Source organism: Sodiomyces alcalophilus, assembly GCF_042370955.1.
Source record: "Sodiomyces alcalophilus JCM 7366 unplaced genomic scaffold ACRALscaffold_2, whole genome shotgun sequence".
NCBI lineage: Eukaryota > Fungi > Ascomycota > Sordariomycetes > Glomerellales > Plectosphaerellaceae > Sodiomyces > Sodiomyces alcalophilus.
This window is the reverse complement of record NW_027263533.1, coordinates 436376-451921: the sequence shown is the minus strand read 5'-3', so window position 1 is coordinate 451921 and position 15546 is coordinate 436376. Positions and strand designations below refer to the sequence as shown.

General features: G+C 54.7%; 6 protein-coding genes across 6 annotated transcripts; 3 read left to right on the top strand and 3 right to left on the bottom strand.

Annotated features, from left to right (window-relative positions):
* Nucleotides 1–50: 50 nt before the first annotated feature.
* On the bottom strand, nt 51–1313 carry ACRALDRAFT_1039677 (60S ribosomal protein uL5). The gene is made up of 3 exons (XM_071015145.1): nt 1041–1313; nt 890–972; nt 51–825 (listed from the first exon to the last, which is right to left on the bottom strand). The coding sequence occupies exons 1-3, from the start codon at nt 1183–1185 to the stop codon at nt 532–534; spliced, it is 522 nt and encodes a 173-aa protein (XP_070876394.1). The 5' UTR covers nt 1186–1313; the 3' UTR covers nt 51–531.
* Nucleotides 1314–1496: 183 nt separating this feature from the next.
* On the top strand, nt 1497–2993 carry ACRALDRAFT_1074455 (uncharacterized protein). The gene is made up of 6 exons (XM_071018245.1): nt 1497–1681; nt 1766–1774; nt 1863–1934; nt 1993–2301; nt 2357–2441; nt 2497–2993. The coding sequence occupies exons 1-6, from the start codon at nt 1658–1660 to the stop codon at nt 2637–2639; spliced, it is 642 nt and encodes a 213-aa protein (XP_070876393.1). The 5' UTR covers nt 1497–1657; the 3' UTR covers nt 2640–2993.
* A 183-nt stretch (nt 2994–3176) lies between these two features.
* On the top strand, nt 3177–4532 carry ACRALDRAFT_1060762 (uncharacterized protein). Its single transcript, XM_071016299.1, has 3 exons — nt 3177–3395; nt 3687–3759; nt 3874–4532. Exons 1-3 carry the CDS (start codon nt 3323–3325, stop codon nt 4130–4132), a joined length of 405 nt encoding a protein of 134 aa, XP_070876392.1. The 5' UTR covers nt 3177–3322; the 3' UTR covers nt 4133–4532.
* On the bottom strand, nt 4154–5951 carry ACRALDRAFT_206677 (uncharacterized protein; the record flags this gene model as incomplete). The annotated part of the gene is made up of 8 exons (XM_071022091.1): nt 4154–4319; nt 4799–4855; nt 4911–4951; nt 5067–5135; nt 5236–5300; nt 5680–5744; nt 5806–5832; nt 5875–5951. 8 exons carry the CDS (start codon nt 5949–5951, stop codon nt 4154–4156), a joined length of 567 nt encoding a protein of 188 aa, XP_070876391.1.
* A 2238-nt stretch (nt 5952–8189) lies between these two features.
* ACRALDRAFT_2032297 (uncharacterized protein) lies at nt 8190–13201 on the top strand. Its single transcript, XM_071020702.1, has 9 exons — nt 8190–8813; nt 8947–8967; nt 9043–9050; nt 9126–9137; nt 9211–9248; nt 9304–9536; nt 9614–9675; nt 9761–12805; nt 12876–13201. Exons 1-9 carry the CDS (start codon nt 8693–8695, stop codon nt 12981–12983), a joined length of 3648 nt encoding a protein of 1215 aa, XP_070876390.1. The 5' UTR covers nt 8190–8692; the 3' UTR covers nt 12984–13201.
* A 466-nt stretch (nt 13202–13667) lies between these two features.
* On the bottom strand, nt 13668–14780 carry ACRALDRAFT_1054676 (uncharacterized protein; the record flags this gene model as incomplete). The annotated part of the gene is made up of 3 exons (XM_071015832.1): nt 13668–14339; nt 14437–14661; nt 14778–14780. 3 exons carry the CDS (start codon nt 14778–14780, stop codon nt 13668–13670), a joined length of 900 nt encoding a protein of 299 aa, XP_070876389.1.
* Nucleotides 14781–15546: the final 766 nt, after the last annotated feature.

Sequence of the window (15546 nt, the reverse complement as noted above, 5' to 3'; positions counted from 1 at the left end):
ACCTCCATATGAGCTGAACTCGGCATAAACAACAATGCGAATACTTAGTTCCGGGCCGAGGCTCCATACTTGAAATACCATGTTTTATTGTTTTGCGAGGAACCTCGAGTTCGTAATGCTATCTACGGGACTATTCTAAAAGCACCACAGCTTACTGCCACCACCACCTCTACATAGGAACCATGGCCGCTTCACGGGTCTATGAAGTATGTGTCGTTGCGGCCGTCTCCATTTCCGACATGGCCCAAATACTACGGTAACTACAAAGTGTCCAGACATCACGGAAAGACAATGTGACATGGTCTTCGCAGTATCGGCCAAGACAATATCATGCAAGGTGGGAAGCCGGCAGGGCGCCGGTCGGTCTCTGAGGCCGCAACTCGATCGGATAACTCTCGATCAAAGTTGGATGAAGTTTGCTGCTAGCAGCGAGAAATACACGCCTAAAAGCCATTTTTGTCCGTTTCGCCTTGTCCCAGAAAAATCCCGTCCCTGAACCGTCCCAGTGGCAATCCCAATTCATGGTCGCATTTACCGGATGATACCGTCGAAGCGCTGCTTGAACCACTTCATCGTCTCAGCCTGCTTGATCTTGTGGCTGGAGCCGATCCTGGCCTTGGCGCGGCGACGGGTCGCGACACGCTCGCCCTTGCGGGTCATGCAGGCGTAGAAGTCCATGCCGTAAATACCAATGCCGGGGTCGTACTTGATACCGAGATCGATGTGCTCGCTGATACCGAAGCCGAAGTTGCCAGTCTCGGAGAAGTTGCGCTTGCGCAGCTCATACTCCTTGACCTTGAGGCCACGCTCAAGAATCTCCTCGGCCTGCAAAACCCATGTGTCAATACAGTTTCGAAAGAGGCATCAAGAGGCTGGCGAGCCATCGTACCTTGGGGCCGCGGACAGTGACGTGGACAGAAATCTTCTCGTTACGACGGATACCGAAGGTACGGACGGTATAACGAGCCTTGCCTATCGATCCCGCCGTGTCAGCTTCCCGCACCGACCTTTACACACAAGTCGGTTTGAGACTCCCTTACTGTAGACGGGGGTTTGACCCGACAGCTGTTCCAGCACCTTGGCGGCACGCGTCAGCCTGTCACCAGACTCGCCGACAGCGACGTTGAGGACGAGCTTCTGGAGCTTAAGCTCCCTCATGGGGTTGTTGGCCTTCTCAGCAGCCATTGTGTCTGGATTACTGTCGACGTCGGGAGGAAAGGGTGGGTTGTCGATTTGTCGCGGTCGCTGGTCGAGGGGGTTAGTAGAACGGGCTGCCGAAAAGTTTCGAGAGGATAATTGAATCGACTTTCCCCCACAGCCAATTTTGAGAGGGTTTGGAACCCTTACTCCATGGAGCCAACGTTGTTCCAGAGTGTGGTGGGTCACGAGCCCCACCACTCCCTAAGCGGACTAGCCTATCACCAGTGCCGAAGATATTCCGGATAGAGCTCCCAGCAAGAGCTTCAGCCTTCTGCCTTGCGACCTGGCTCGAAATTCCTGTTCTGACGACATAGCCACCAAGACCTTCAACGAGCGCTGCCAACGAACGCACGGAAGAGTCTCGCGGACTGTCACTCTGACATCTGCAAATACAAGAACAATTTTTTGATCTACAGGAGGAGCGTGCAAACGCGGCCCCTCCATCAACGCCGTCACCATGGCGAATAAGCAGGGGAAGATGGTGAGTTTGTCTCCGCCCTTTTCCCTCCTTTTCCGAGTCTCAAGGTTGACGTTGTAGGCTGACTCCCATGTTACTTCCGAATAGGCCGGCTACGTACGTATTCCCTCCGCATTATGTCCTTGGGGAACACATTACTCCGGGCCTCAATGGGCGCGACAAGCAAGTTAACCCTCTTGGACAGATCAACTACCGGATGAGGGTTACCCTCGTTGATGGCCGCCAAATGGTCGGCCAGATGCTCGCATTCGACAAGGTAGGAGAACATCTCTGACTTGCGATTTCCCACAGCTAAGCTAACTCACACCGCTCAGCACATGAATCTCGTACTGGCCGATACCGAAGAGTTTCGACGCGTCAAGCGCAAGCAGAACAAACCCGCAGCCCCCGGCTCAACCGCACCCGCGAACCAAGTGATCGAATCGGAAGAAAAGCGAACCCTCGGCCTGACCATTGTCCGTGGAGCCCATATAGTTTCACTCTCCGTCGAGTCGGAGCCTCCTGCAGATCCCAGTGCTCGACTTGGAAAGACAACGCCTAGTGGCATTCCCTCCACTCTAGCTGCGGGTCCTGGTGTCGCTCGCCCTGCGGGTAGGGGAGCTGTCGCCCCCCCATCCTTAGCCGTAAGTTGCATAGTTCGGGATAAGAGTCCGAAAACATGCACTGACTTTGTAATAGGGCCCTGCTGCTGGCGTTGGCGGCGCCGTTCCCCCTCCGGCATTCCCTCAATTCCCCGGGGCTCCTCCATTCCCCGGACGCGGAGGTAGGTTGTCCATCTCGGCCTTCGTCACACTGCCATCCTCCTAACTTGTACCTAGGTCCTCCACCTGGCTTCCCTGCCGCGTTCCCACCACCAGGCTTCCCCGGCCCTCCGGGTGGTGCATTCCCTCCCGGCTTCCCACCCGGTCCTCCTGGTGCCCCTGGCGGCCCGCCTGGATTCAATCCCCCACCTAGAAGATAAGAGTGTTTTCGGCTTTGTCGGATGTGGCGAGCAGTTGCATTTTCCCGCCAGGTTGGCTTATTTGGCGTTTGGGAGGTCAAAGAATACTACCTATCATGCGATTCCGAAAAGCACAGGCATGTAGTGTAACGCGATTCCCGCTCTGAAAACGAGTACGGGACCGAATATGAACAGAACCCTTGGAATTGTTCTCTGTCTGTACACTCTAGATACTCAAAGTGCCAAACTATTACTCTTTGCATCATGATCATAACGGTCGGAAACGGGCGGTGTCACGAGTCTACAGACCGTTACAGTCAGGGAATGACTCTAGCCTGTAAAGTATGCTGCCGAATCTATCATTGAAGTTGTCTAATAGAATGTCCACCTTTGCGAAGCTCGTACTTCTTGAAACGACGTCGCGAGTACACAACTCCCAGATTATTACTAAGCATTGAAATCTGGCAATGGGACACGTGATCCTCCAATCAAAGCCTTAGGTACCTGATTGCTAATCCCTTATCTCCACAAAAATTCTGGCTTACGCTCTACGAATTGGGGATGTTCCGATCCAACTCCGACTAAATCTGGAGCTCCAAGAAGCAGCAACCTACGTTTCAATCTTGACCTCGTCGGACCTGGCTTCGACTCGTCGTCTTCCTCATACACGCTACTAGTGGACCTATCCAAACCAACAATTCGCCATGTCTGTATTCATCAAGGCGGTTAACGCTCGGATCCGAGCTAACCCGGCGCTCGACTACCTCTGCTCAACACGTATGTTTTTGTTCCAGTAACTCCTCATACCATCGGGAATTCGCAGACTTTGGGAATTGCTTGGATAATCGATCACGGATGGGGCGGAGGAGGTTTCTCTTGCCAAGGGGAGATCATGTCCTAGGTGTGGAGTTGCCCTGTCGACCACGCAAACCGACGGCCGGCGATATAGTGTTGTCAGGACGATGTTGTTCTGGCCATGGCGGAGTCCCGGGATGGCCCAAGACTTGAGTCGCAAACACGTATCATCGACTGCTCGAACCTGCGCTTACTTGAATCACTGTTGATTAGATTTCTGGGGCCCTGCCTCCAACTTTGGTATCCCCGTGGCAGCCGTTTTGGACACCCAAAAGTCACCGGACCTGTATGTCTCCCCAATGCCCCTGGCACATGCTTCCATTACGACAATGCCGGTCGATTTTCTGATATGCCATCTCTTTCCAACCGATACTAACCATGTACCTTTGTCTTCACATAGGATTTCGGGCCAGATGACGGGCGCCCTTATCATCTATTCCGCGACTTTCATGCGCTACTCCCTCGCCGTTACGCCGAAGAACTACCTCCTTTTCCTTTGCCACTTCGTCAACGAGGCGTCGCAGCTCACACAGGGATATCGCTACCTGAAATGGCACCACTGGGGTGGTAAGCAGGAGGCGGAGGCAGCCGGCGAGATCAAGCCCGCGGCGGCTGCGGGCAAGGTTGAGGCCGCGGTCAAGGAGGCGGCCAGCAAATAGGTGCCCGTCTGACCCGGTTCTTCAGAGCCGTGACATGAGATGTAGTCCGGCCGATTCGACGGTGAAGGCTCCACGGTCGTCGTGGGTGTGCAAGGACAATCTGTGTTGATACAGGAAAATGCGACATTGGCTACGGCTGCGAATCTTGGTGGAGAGAGGGGTGTGGCTGAGTTGCGGCGCAAAGAATCTGTAAGACTGAGACTGGTTATAGATACAACAGGCTCTGGGCAGAGGGAGGGAAGTTGTGCCAGAGCATCACGATTTGTTTAGTTTCTCAGCCAGTATGCATAGAGGCATGAGTGGCCTCAACAGGCCGGATCCAATATTAGCAAGTATTTTATTTTTCGGATCACAGCTTGAACCTGGCAGTTTAAGTGGCAAACAAATGATTTGGGGTCTGGGTCTGTCGGACTGACAAACTGAGCATGTTCTTCCGCTAGAAGGGCAGTACGAGTCAACAAGAGAAGATGCCCGCGATGCATATCTTCTTGCTTAAATCCAGTGATAATTCCATGGGGCCCTTTGCTTGGCCCTGTAGCAAACTGCTGGAGGTGTTCTGCTAGTACCAGCGGGGGTCAGAAACGCATGATGACACATTGTACCTCCGTCCCCTATGCACGCATAGCGAGGACACTTGGATGAAGAGTCTTTCCAGGTTGTTTAGACAAACGTTGCAGGCGAGATGGCGCCTCGGCGTAAGTGTTGGCGGATACGCCGGAGGGCCTGCGACCGATGAAACCATGTTCATGTGAATGCGCCGGTAAGGACGCCGACTTACATATCGTAGCTAGCATGGTGGGACTTTGGAGTGCCGATGCCCTGTCAGTCATGAGCCCGGAGGTACTTTTAGCTTCTGGACATCTTATATCGCCATTTTTTGCTCGCGGATGGAGCAACCCGAATGCCCGAGTATTTATTCGGGGTGGGGTGATACTATTCTTGTTCCCCGGGGGTCGTCCCGGTCTGCGGCTAGGGACCTTGCCGAACCGCTTCTTAGGGATCTCTGTGGAGCATACAATGCCATGGGCTATCAAGAATGTCATGGCCACTTCATAATTAAACCCTTACCGGAGAAGTTCGCTGTGTGCTACAGAACTATTCACTCTCGATGAGTCGGTGATTTCCTTCTCTTCTAACAACACCCTTAGTACTGGGAGCATGTCCTTGTCTGATACATCCCATCGGAACCACTATGGAGGGTAGGGATATGTCCACATCCTCCCCGTCCGCATTGATCTCCAGAGTATGAATTTATAGCATCTCTATATTGGGGACGAGGTGGTTGAATACAACAATGTCGTGGTCGAATTTCCTAGGCATTGTCATGTGTTGGCAGCGCTCAGGATGGAACTCGAGGCCTATACTTCTTCCAGTGCACCCAGCATAGGCAGGTCGTCTATGCCACAAGAATGGACGTCGTGCATGTAGCCTAGTATGCCATTGGGTGAAGGGATAGGGTGGGCGTAAGTGTAAGGTGGGATACAAAATGGAAGAGCCACTGGCGATGGCAATATTGTTGAACAGAGACCTTCAAGGACCTCAATCACGGCTAAGCGAGAGGGGTTTCAAGTTCTCTAGTTCTTCTTTCAATTCGTTGGTGAGGCGGCCGGTTCTAGCCAGTTGATGTAGTGGAAACAACAGGATAGGAAAAGCAGATTTCAGTCTTCAAGTACGTTGAGGAATTGTCGTTGCACGAGTGGCTGCATTACGAATATAACCAGATGGCATATGCTCTACAGCACGTGACGAAACTCGGAGAACCAAAAGACGGCACAGCGCATTGCAGATCGACGGGACGTCTCACATTAGCAAAGGACATACCACCTTACCAGTATTTAACGACGGTACACGACGTCAGGAAAATTGATGTCATGCAAACGAAACGCCGTCTGAGTGTCACTTGGGCAATATCGTCAGGTATACGCTGTACATACAACGTATATATATAGATTGTAACCCCGCGAACAGATCACGAGGTAGTGTAAAATAGGCGACGGTCAACTACTTAGTAGCAATGGCTCCCATATTTTTTCCCCTCTGTCCAATGGCAGAGCTTTGAACAAGTTTCGGGCCCGTGCGGCATAGCGCCTCGTGAAACAGTTACCCAACCGTCTTGCTCTCTCAAGCTCCACCTTGCCGAGGTCGGAGTTGGGGGATTTCACGACGTAAGAGATTTGAGCGGCGACGATGCCTTGCCCTGACTAACATGGCGTCAAGGTCTGGCCTGGCCAATTGGAAAAAAGCACAAGCATTTCCAAGAGGGCGTGGGTTAACCAGGGGATTAATACCTCATTGGAGGGGGGTATGGATTGAATGTCTCGAGCAGAGCGAATTTTTTACACACAGTACCTATGCTGGTGCATGCTATTGTGACTCAATTGATGGGCAAACCGAGCCAACAAGAAGAACGGAGGGAGGGATGCAAGTGTCCACATGGCCAGTGACCTCAGCGACATCATGCTGCAGGCGGCATCATCAAGGCTCGAGAGTGGGATTAATGCACTAGTCGACCAAGTTGACAATCATCCGTCTGAGGTTGGTCTGGGATTAGCTAAGATAGAAACTATACGGGAGCTACGGACACTTCATATACCTCGGTCAGATTGATGATGCCACAACGCTGAAGGGATAAGTAGAGACGAGATGCGCGTACTTGGTAAGGCCACCTGGAGACCAATGCCCGCGGGGGGAATCTGCCCGAGGCTGATAGCTGCTGCTGCCACGGCACCCCGCATTTTAGTGCCATTGTTGGAATCTGATATCTGTACCGACCTTCGCGATACAGCGGGAACGATACGGAAACAAACGGGATTTGACTGACGAAGCTCTGGACGACAGGCGATTCTGTTCAAGTTGTCCTCGGTATTATGATTTCTCGGGCAATATTCCCGCTATCTAGGCTCTACAAGCCGACGGACGTACGGGAGGTAGGTAATACAGCGGGGACTCGAGCTATCGTTCCTTAGGGATGAGACGAGGCGTGCTGTGATGGTTCGAGGACGATAGAAATAGGTTCGCTCGAAGCCAACACCCGCATTGAGGTACTAGCAGAAGCTTCTGGTTGGCCAGTGATGACGCCAGATAACCACGAGGCATGGAATGCCGACGGTAGCCTTGGGAGAATTGCCCAACCAACGTCGTTCCAGGTTGCTATCCACGGGCGACACGGGGCTCATCCCGACTACAACGTATACGAAGTACTCAGTACTATTTTATACAACACCAGGACGAATAACCCAGGTGAACCCAGAACTGAGTTGACCACGGGCACGGGCACGGGCCCCGGCCCAGTGACATGGGATATCAGGTGCTACGTGAGGTAGTCCGTGTTCCCTCTCTACCATGCTGCATGCAGACATAGGGTGGTTCTAACATGCATTTTGTGTTTCGCCCCATGATGCATATCTTCCCGGATCTAGCTCCACGACGATAGTATAGATTACGAGACACTATACACTTGTTATTTGCCGCGGTCTTCAAAGTGATGTCCAAGAATAACAAATGCTCCAAGGTGAATGTTTCGGGTCGAGGTCATTCTTGATGCTATCGAGGCACAGTGTGGCTCGACACTACTACGTACCCAAGCCCGTTAAGAGTTTGAGTTCTAAAACAGAACAGGGTGGGGGTGGCTTTCAAGTGAACCAAGGATGCTGCTTCGTGCACAGGTACCGAACCTGTTAAGGTTCTCCAGCCAGGATCCCTATTCCGGAAGTACGTTGTACCTCGTAGTACAACTTCAGCCTCTTGATCTGATCCATGTGTAGACCGACAAGCAACCTTTGTAGAGAACCTGGGCAGACTTTTGAGTTATATTACAAAAGCCCCTCCCGTTTCTTTGATCATTGAAGACGTTTCGTTTCTCTCTTCTGTTTCTTTTACTTTGCCTTGCCGTTTTAGTTGGAGACTCGTTATCGTCGACGATCCTTTTGCTTTCGCCTTTCGCGACCTCAGATACCCAAGGTACGTCGGAAGTTGCACAGCACCATTGAAGGTACCCAGCCTACTGGTTTAGTACTTCCTGCCCCTTACGAAGTACTCCGTCATCAATCGTTACTACAGTACCTTATTGAAGTCGTCTATCACCGAGTTTCGAGCGCAATGCATGACCTAAGCTCGGGCCGAGCTAATACATAGCCCTGGGTTTCTTCACGAGATCTTCCCCTTATCGGCAAATCAAGTCAAAATACCCCACTACGGTGAAAGCTAATGCCAATTTGCATATTAGACACACGCCCCCCAGTACACGCTGCAAACACACCCTTCCCCCGCCTTTGCTCACAATCAGTCTTTCTCATGAGCCTAGCCGCGAACGCCCCCGCCCCCACCAGAAGCTGAGCAACGAACGCACGTCGCCCACACCCCGCCGACATAGAACGTCTCTTTTCGTACCTTTTTTTCTCTCGAGTCAAAAACCCTCCCCCTAACGCGACCTCTTCAAATTCTCTTCCTCTCCCCGCTGGACACCATCTCGACATTCCTCCCGAACTCCAGCTTCCTCCCCCTCTCGGATCCTACGCAACTCCGCCCGCCTTCTACCTCCTCCCAATCTAGATCGGCATCATGGTCCAGTCACCGGTGACTTTCACCGATGTGTTCGAGGAGGAGGATGCTCCCAAGGAGAGCCAGAGCATTCACCACATCCGGGCCAATTCCAGTATCATGCAACTGAAGAAGATTTTGGGTGCGTCACGGCCCCTGTCGAGGTTTCCCCGACCTCTGCGAGATTCCATCATCCCCTCTTTCTCGACCCATGGTATCTACGGGTCATGCTGGCAGGTCTCTTGGCTAACGTCGGTTCTTTCTGTCGCAATCAGTCGCCAACCGTGGTGAAATCCGTGAGTCCTCTCTACCCTACCCCTTCTGCTGCCCCTTTCTTGGGTTCCTCCGTGACATTTGCTGACATGGACTAGCTATTCGAGTATGTCTTTGGACTCTGTGCTTCATCGATACTTTCTTAGGGCTGGCTAAAATACTTACCTTTCCCTTTTAATAGATCTTCAGAACGGTGAGCAATTTTCCCCAGCAAGCTTTGAGTGGCGCACCTCGCAAGACCCCATTGCTGACTCATTTCCCTCTAGGCTCACGAGCTTTCGCTACAAACCATTGCCGTTTTCAGGTGACGCCAGCCAATGCCTCACCTGGGACGCATCGTGTGCTAACTTTCCCTGCAGTTATGAGGACCGTCTTAGCATGCACCGGCAGAGTAAGTCATCCGTCTTGTCACCTTCCCAGCTCTCTCTCCCCCCGCCCACACGGCACAACCAGCTGACGAATGCGCCTACAGAGGCCGACGAGGCCTACGTCATTGGCAAACGAGGCCAATACACCCCAGTCGGAGCGTATCTCGCCGGCGATGAGATCCTTAAGATTGCCATCGAGCACGGCGCTCAGATGATTCATCCAGGTACGCCCACTCTTGTCTACACGGTGTTTCTGTGGGAGTAAAGGGTCTCGGGATGGCTGACCAGTTAACCCACCCAGGCTACGGTTTCCTCGCCGAGAACGCCGAATTTGCTCGTAACATCGAGAAAGCCGGACTCATCGTACGTACCCATCGTTGCGGCCGCTCTTCCCTACAAGACTCAAGCACCTTTGGTTCCCGGAACTAACACAACCTCACTCCACCAGTTTGTCGGTCCTTCTCCCGATGTCATTGACGCCCTTGGCGACAAAGTCTCGGCCAGAAACCTCGCCCTCGCCGCCGGCGTCCCTGTCGTCCCTGGAACTGACGGTGCAGTCGGTACGTTCGAGGAGGTGAAGAAGTTTACCGACCAATATGGCTTCCCCATCATTATCAAGGCTGCCTATGGCGGTGGTGGTCGTGGTATGAGAGTCGTCCGCGACCAGGAGAGCCTCAAGGAGTCATTCGAGCGGGCTACCTCCGAGGCCAAGTCCGCCTTTGGCAACGGTACCGTCTTCGTGGAACGCTTCCTCGACAAACCCAAGCATATCGAGGTGCAGCTTCTCGGTGACAACCATGGTAACATTGTGCACCTGTACGAGCGTGACTGCTCCGTCCAGCGCCGCCACCAGAAGGTCGTCGAGGTCGCCCCGGCCAAGGACCTTCCCCAAGACGTCCGCGATGCCATCCTTGCCGACGCCGTCAGGCTGGCCAAGTCGGTCAACTACCGCAATGCCGGCACGGCCGAATTCCTGGTCGACCAGCAGAACCGCTACTACTTCATCGAGATCAACCCGCGTATCCAGGTCGAGCATACCATCACCGAGGAGATCACCGGCATCGACATCGTGGCTGCTCAGATCCAGATTGCCGCAGGCGCCACCCTGCAGCAGCTCGGCCTCACCCAGGACCGCATCTCCACCCGAGGTTTCGCTATCCAGTGCCGTATTACCACCGAAGACCCGGCCAAGGGCTTCCAGCCTGACACGGGCAAGATCGAGGTCTATCGCTCCGCCGGTGGCAACGGTGTCCGTCTAGATGGTGGCAACGGCTTTGCTGGCGCCGTCATCAGCCCCCATTACGATTCCATGTTGGTCAAGTGCAGTTGCCAGGGCTCGACGTATGAAATTGCTCGGAGGAAGATGCTGCGAGCGCTGGTCGAATTCCGTATCCGTGGCGTCAAGACCAACATCCCTTTCCTGGCATCTTTGCTCACACACCCGACCTTCATTGACGGAAATTGCTGGACCACCTTCATCGATGACACCCCGCAACTATTCGACCTTGTCGGCAGCCAGAACCGTGCCCAGAAGCTGCTCGCCTACCTCGGCGACATGGCCGTCAACGGAAGCAGCATCAAGGGCCAGATCGGCGAGCCCAAGCTCAAGGCCGATATTATCCTGCCCGTTCTCCAGAACGAGGACGGCAGCAAGGTCGACGTGTCCCAGCCCTGCAAGTCTGGATGGAGGCAGATCATCCTCGAACAGGGCCCCAAGGCGTTCGCCAAGGCTGTGCGCGAATACAAGGGCTGCTTGCTCATGGACACCACATGGCGAGATGCTCACCAGTCGCTCCTGGCGACTCGCGTGCGGACGGTGGATCTCCTGAACATCGCCAAGGAGACGAGCCACGCCCTCCACAACCTTTACGCCTTGGAATGCTGGGGCGGCGCGACCTTTGACGTTGCCATGCGCTTCCTCTACGAAGACCCGTGGGACAGGCTGCGACGCATGAGGAAGCTGATTCCCAACGTTCCTTTCCAGATGCTCCTCCGGGGTGCCAACGGTGTCGCCTACGCCTCCCTCCCCGATAACGCCATCGATCATTTTGTCGACCAAGCCAAGAAAAACGGCGTCGACATCTTCCGCGTGTTTGATGCGCTGAACGACATTGACCAGCTCGAGGTCGGTATCAAGGCCGTGCACAAGGCCGGCGGTGTGGTCGAGGGTACCGTTTGCTACAGCGGCGACATGCTCAACCCCAAGAAGAAGTACAACCTGCAGTACTATCTCGACTTGGTCGACAAGCTCGTCGCCCTCGACATTCATGTCCTCGGCATCAAGGATATGGCCGGTGTCCTGAAGCCGCATGCCGCCACTCTCCTGGTCGGCGCCATCCGCAAGAAGTACCCCGACCTTCCCATCCACGTCCACACCCACGACTCGGCCGGCACTGGTGTGGCGTCCATGGTGGCCTGCGCCAAGGCCGGTGCGGATGCTGTCGATGCCGCGACCGATAGCTTGTCGGGCATGACGTCTCAGCCGAGCATCAACGCCATCATGGCCTCGCTCGAGGGTACCGACCTGGACCCCGGTCTGAACCCCGCACACGTTCGCGCCCTCGACACGTACTGGCAGCAGCTACGTCTCCTGTACTCGCCTTTCGAGGCTCACCTCGCCGGCCCCGACCCCGAAGTGTACGAGCACGAAATCCCGGGCGGTCAGCTTACCAACATGATGTTCCAGGCCGCGCAGCTCGGCCTGGGAACCCAATGGACCGAAACCAAGAAGGCCTACGAGCACGCCAACGAGCTCCTGGGCGACATTGTCAAGGTCACTCCCACTTCCAAGGTCGTCGGCGATCTTGCCCAGTTCATGGTCTCGAACAAGCTTACTCCCGAAGATGTGAAGAGGCGGGCCGGAGAGCTCGACTTCCCCGGTTCCGTGCTCGAGTTCCTCGAGGGCATGATGGGCCAGCCGTACGGCGGCTTCCCGGAACCGCTCCGGACGGACGCTCTTCGCGGGCGCCGCAAGCTCGATGCCCGACCGGGCCTGTCCCTCGAGCCCGTCGACTTTGCCAAGGTCAGGCGTGAGCTCACCAAGAAGTTCGGGGGCCCCGTCTCCGAGACGGATGTTGCCTCGTACGTCATGTACCCCAAGGTCTTCGAGGACTACAAGAAGTTCATCCAGAAGTACGGCGACCTGTCGGTCCTCCCGACCAAGTACTTCCTGTCCCGGTCGGAGATTGGCGAGGAGTTCCACGTCGAGCTGGAGCAGGGCAAGGTCCTCATCCTCAAGCTCCTGGCGGTGGGCCCGCTCAGCGAGAACACGGGCCAGAGGGAGGTGTTCTACGAGATGAACGGCGAGGTCCGGCAGGTGACGGTGGACGACCGCAAGGCGTCGGTGTCCAACGTGACGCGGCCCAAGGCCGACCCTCTCGACTCGAGCCAGGTCGGTGCGCCGATGGCCGGTGTGCTGGTGGAGCTTCGCGTCAAGGAGGGTGCGGATGTGAAGAAGGGCGACCCGCTCGCCGTGCTCAGCGCTATGAAGATGGTTCGTTCCCTGGCTAGAGGAGTAGTAGATTTGGTCCGGTCAGCTTTAACTAACATGGATTTTTCTTTAGGAAATGGTCATCTCGGCACCACATCACGGCAAGGTGTCCGACATGCAAGTCAAGGAGGGCGACTCGGTGGATGGTTCCGACCTCGTGTGCAGGATTACCAAGGCTTAGAGGCGCGGGATATCGTGATAGAATTTCTTTTTTGCATACATTGGTTGGGTGGGTGGATGCCTGGTATAGGGAATGCCAACGTGTTGGACATGGAATATGGATTGGATCGACTTGATTTGATACAGCTAAAGAATCACTGCCGGGTTATAGTTATTCCATATGTGCTTACAGTTCCTGGTTGAGAATCCAAGATGACATTTGATCGTTATGTGACGCTCACTTCCATGATGAGATTATCTCCTTACGTATGGATTCGCCAGGCCCATGTTGTGTGCAATATTAGCTGGCGATTTCGAGGTCTGAGCGGTCAAAAGACGTATATTCTAGCCATATTCGCCAGCTTCCTCTACGTTCAGCTTGCCGTCTGTCGACTTATGATCCCCGGCTGCCGTAGAAGGGCCACCCCCTCGTCTTGATAGTAGTGGTACACGTACAGAAAGCTGTTCCTCAGCCGCCCACCCGTTTCGACGCCTCTTGCACGGTTGACTGAAGAGGCTAGAACAAAACAAAGATACGCATGTTCGTCACTCCCATGGTCAACCACTTTCGGTCACGATCTCTGGGTAGGCAACGTCACTCACTCGAGCGTGTGTCGAACAGAGATGTCTCATTTAAGGGATGCAGAATCCTGTTTTCCTCTTGTCTTGCCTCTCCTTCTTATCACTCCAAAGACACCTGAGCGCACTACTCCTCCATCTTCTCGTCATCCTTCTTGCCCTCCTCGTCGTCCTTCTTCCCATCCTCTTCGTCATCGTCATCCAGCGCCTTCTTGGCTAACCGCTCGGCCTCCTCGCGGATGGCCCGGGGGACCTCCTCGTGGCGGCCCTTGGTGGGCCCGTCGACGTCGCTGATCCAGCTCATCTCGAGCTCAAACTCCTTGTCCTTGTTGTCGTCGTGGGCGACGTAGATGATGCGGGCGGCCTCCTTGACGCCCTGCTCGAGGGAGATGCCCTCGCCGGCGAGGTCGAGCTTCTCGAGCTCGGCCTTGGCGGCCTGGCGGCCCTTGCCGGTGGCGGCGCCGTAGTAGCCCCAGTAGAGGCCGGAGGGTTCGATCATGTAGAGGCCCGGGCCGCCGTGTTTGAGGCCCTCCTTGACGCCGCCGGGGCCGACCGAGGGCCCGCGGCCGACCTCGCCGTCGACGGGGAGGGCTTCGGAGGGGTCGAAGCCGGCGACGATGGCGGTGATGCCAAAGGGCCGCACGGAGGAGTAGAGGGTGTAGGCTTGGAGGTAGCCGCCCATGCGGGAGGCGAGGTCGGCGGTGGGGATGGGGCTCTTCCAGATGTCGCGCCAGGCGCGGGCCTCGTCGCGGGCCCGGTCGACGAAATGTCTGCCGTCGGGGATCATGCCGGAGTAGACCTAGTTGCGTGTTTCCGATTAGTTGACCGAGCCAGAATGATATGTTGTATGTATACGTATACACAAAGAACGATGTGGATGAAAGTGCATGACGTACAGCACCGAGGTGACGGTCAATGGTGGCGATGTGCTTGTTTGCACCGGGCTTCCAGAGCTTAGAGGCGATGACCTTTTCGACGGCCAGGACGACACCATCCTTGCAGCGGATGCCTATGGAAGTGCCGCCGTTCTCGACTGCCTTGACGGCATATTCGACTTGGAAGTTGCGGCCGTCGGGAGAGAAGATGGAGTTGGACAGGTCGTAGCCTGTTCCTATCGAAGTCTGTCATGGCGGGGTTCGGGGTCAGTAATGTTGCGAAGCTTGGAAGAATCGCTCTGAGTCGGGGCTGGGGGTGAGAAGCCGAGGGATGGCCGTGGAGAGGGAGCTAGGTAGCTTACCATTTTGACGGCAGACGCTGGGCCTGAAGAGAGGAGGAGGTTCGGGTGGCGGTGGTGGTGGTGATTAAGCTGAGACTAGATTGGGAGGACCCTTTCAACGCACGGGGTTCCCAATTAGATTGTGTTGTCGATTATGGTGGGGAGAGATGAAGCTGGTGATGAGGATGATTCCAGTCGTTTGGCATGCGGGAGCTTCACTAGGCATCCCGAGAGCTGCGTGTTGCTGGATGGTGGATGGCAGCTACAGATCCACTTCAGACGAGGCTGAACGGGGGACGTACCGATATTGGTCAGTACCCTGTTTGGTATTTTCCATGCGACTAACGGTTTTAGGTAGTATCTCAATACGAAACCTCGCTTATCATATAAGCAAGACGTCATAATTCGATTAGCCATGTAGTCAATATCGAGCAGGGGTTCCCGGGTAGAATAACGTGACTTGTGACAATTCAGCTGTGGCTCAGCAGCCATGACATGGAGCATGTGGCTTGATCAGCCATGCCTTCCACGAGTATCTCGAGGCACAGGCGCAGGACACCAAGACATACAAAGTACCTAATTCGTACGAAGTACATATTTCAGACTCGTTGATATTTTTCTGTTTTCGAATGTCCAGACGCCTCTGATCGTGGCGGCAAAAGACTAGGGCTACTGCATCTTGCCGAGGCCAAAAGGAGGAGGTAGAGGAAACAGTGATCAACCAGCAGGACGAAGCATGCTATTGATTGCCAGGGCGTTTAAAAGTTCATATACTCATATATCTATGTAG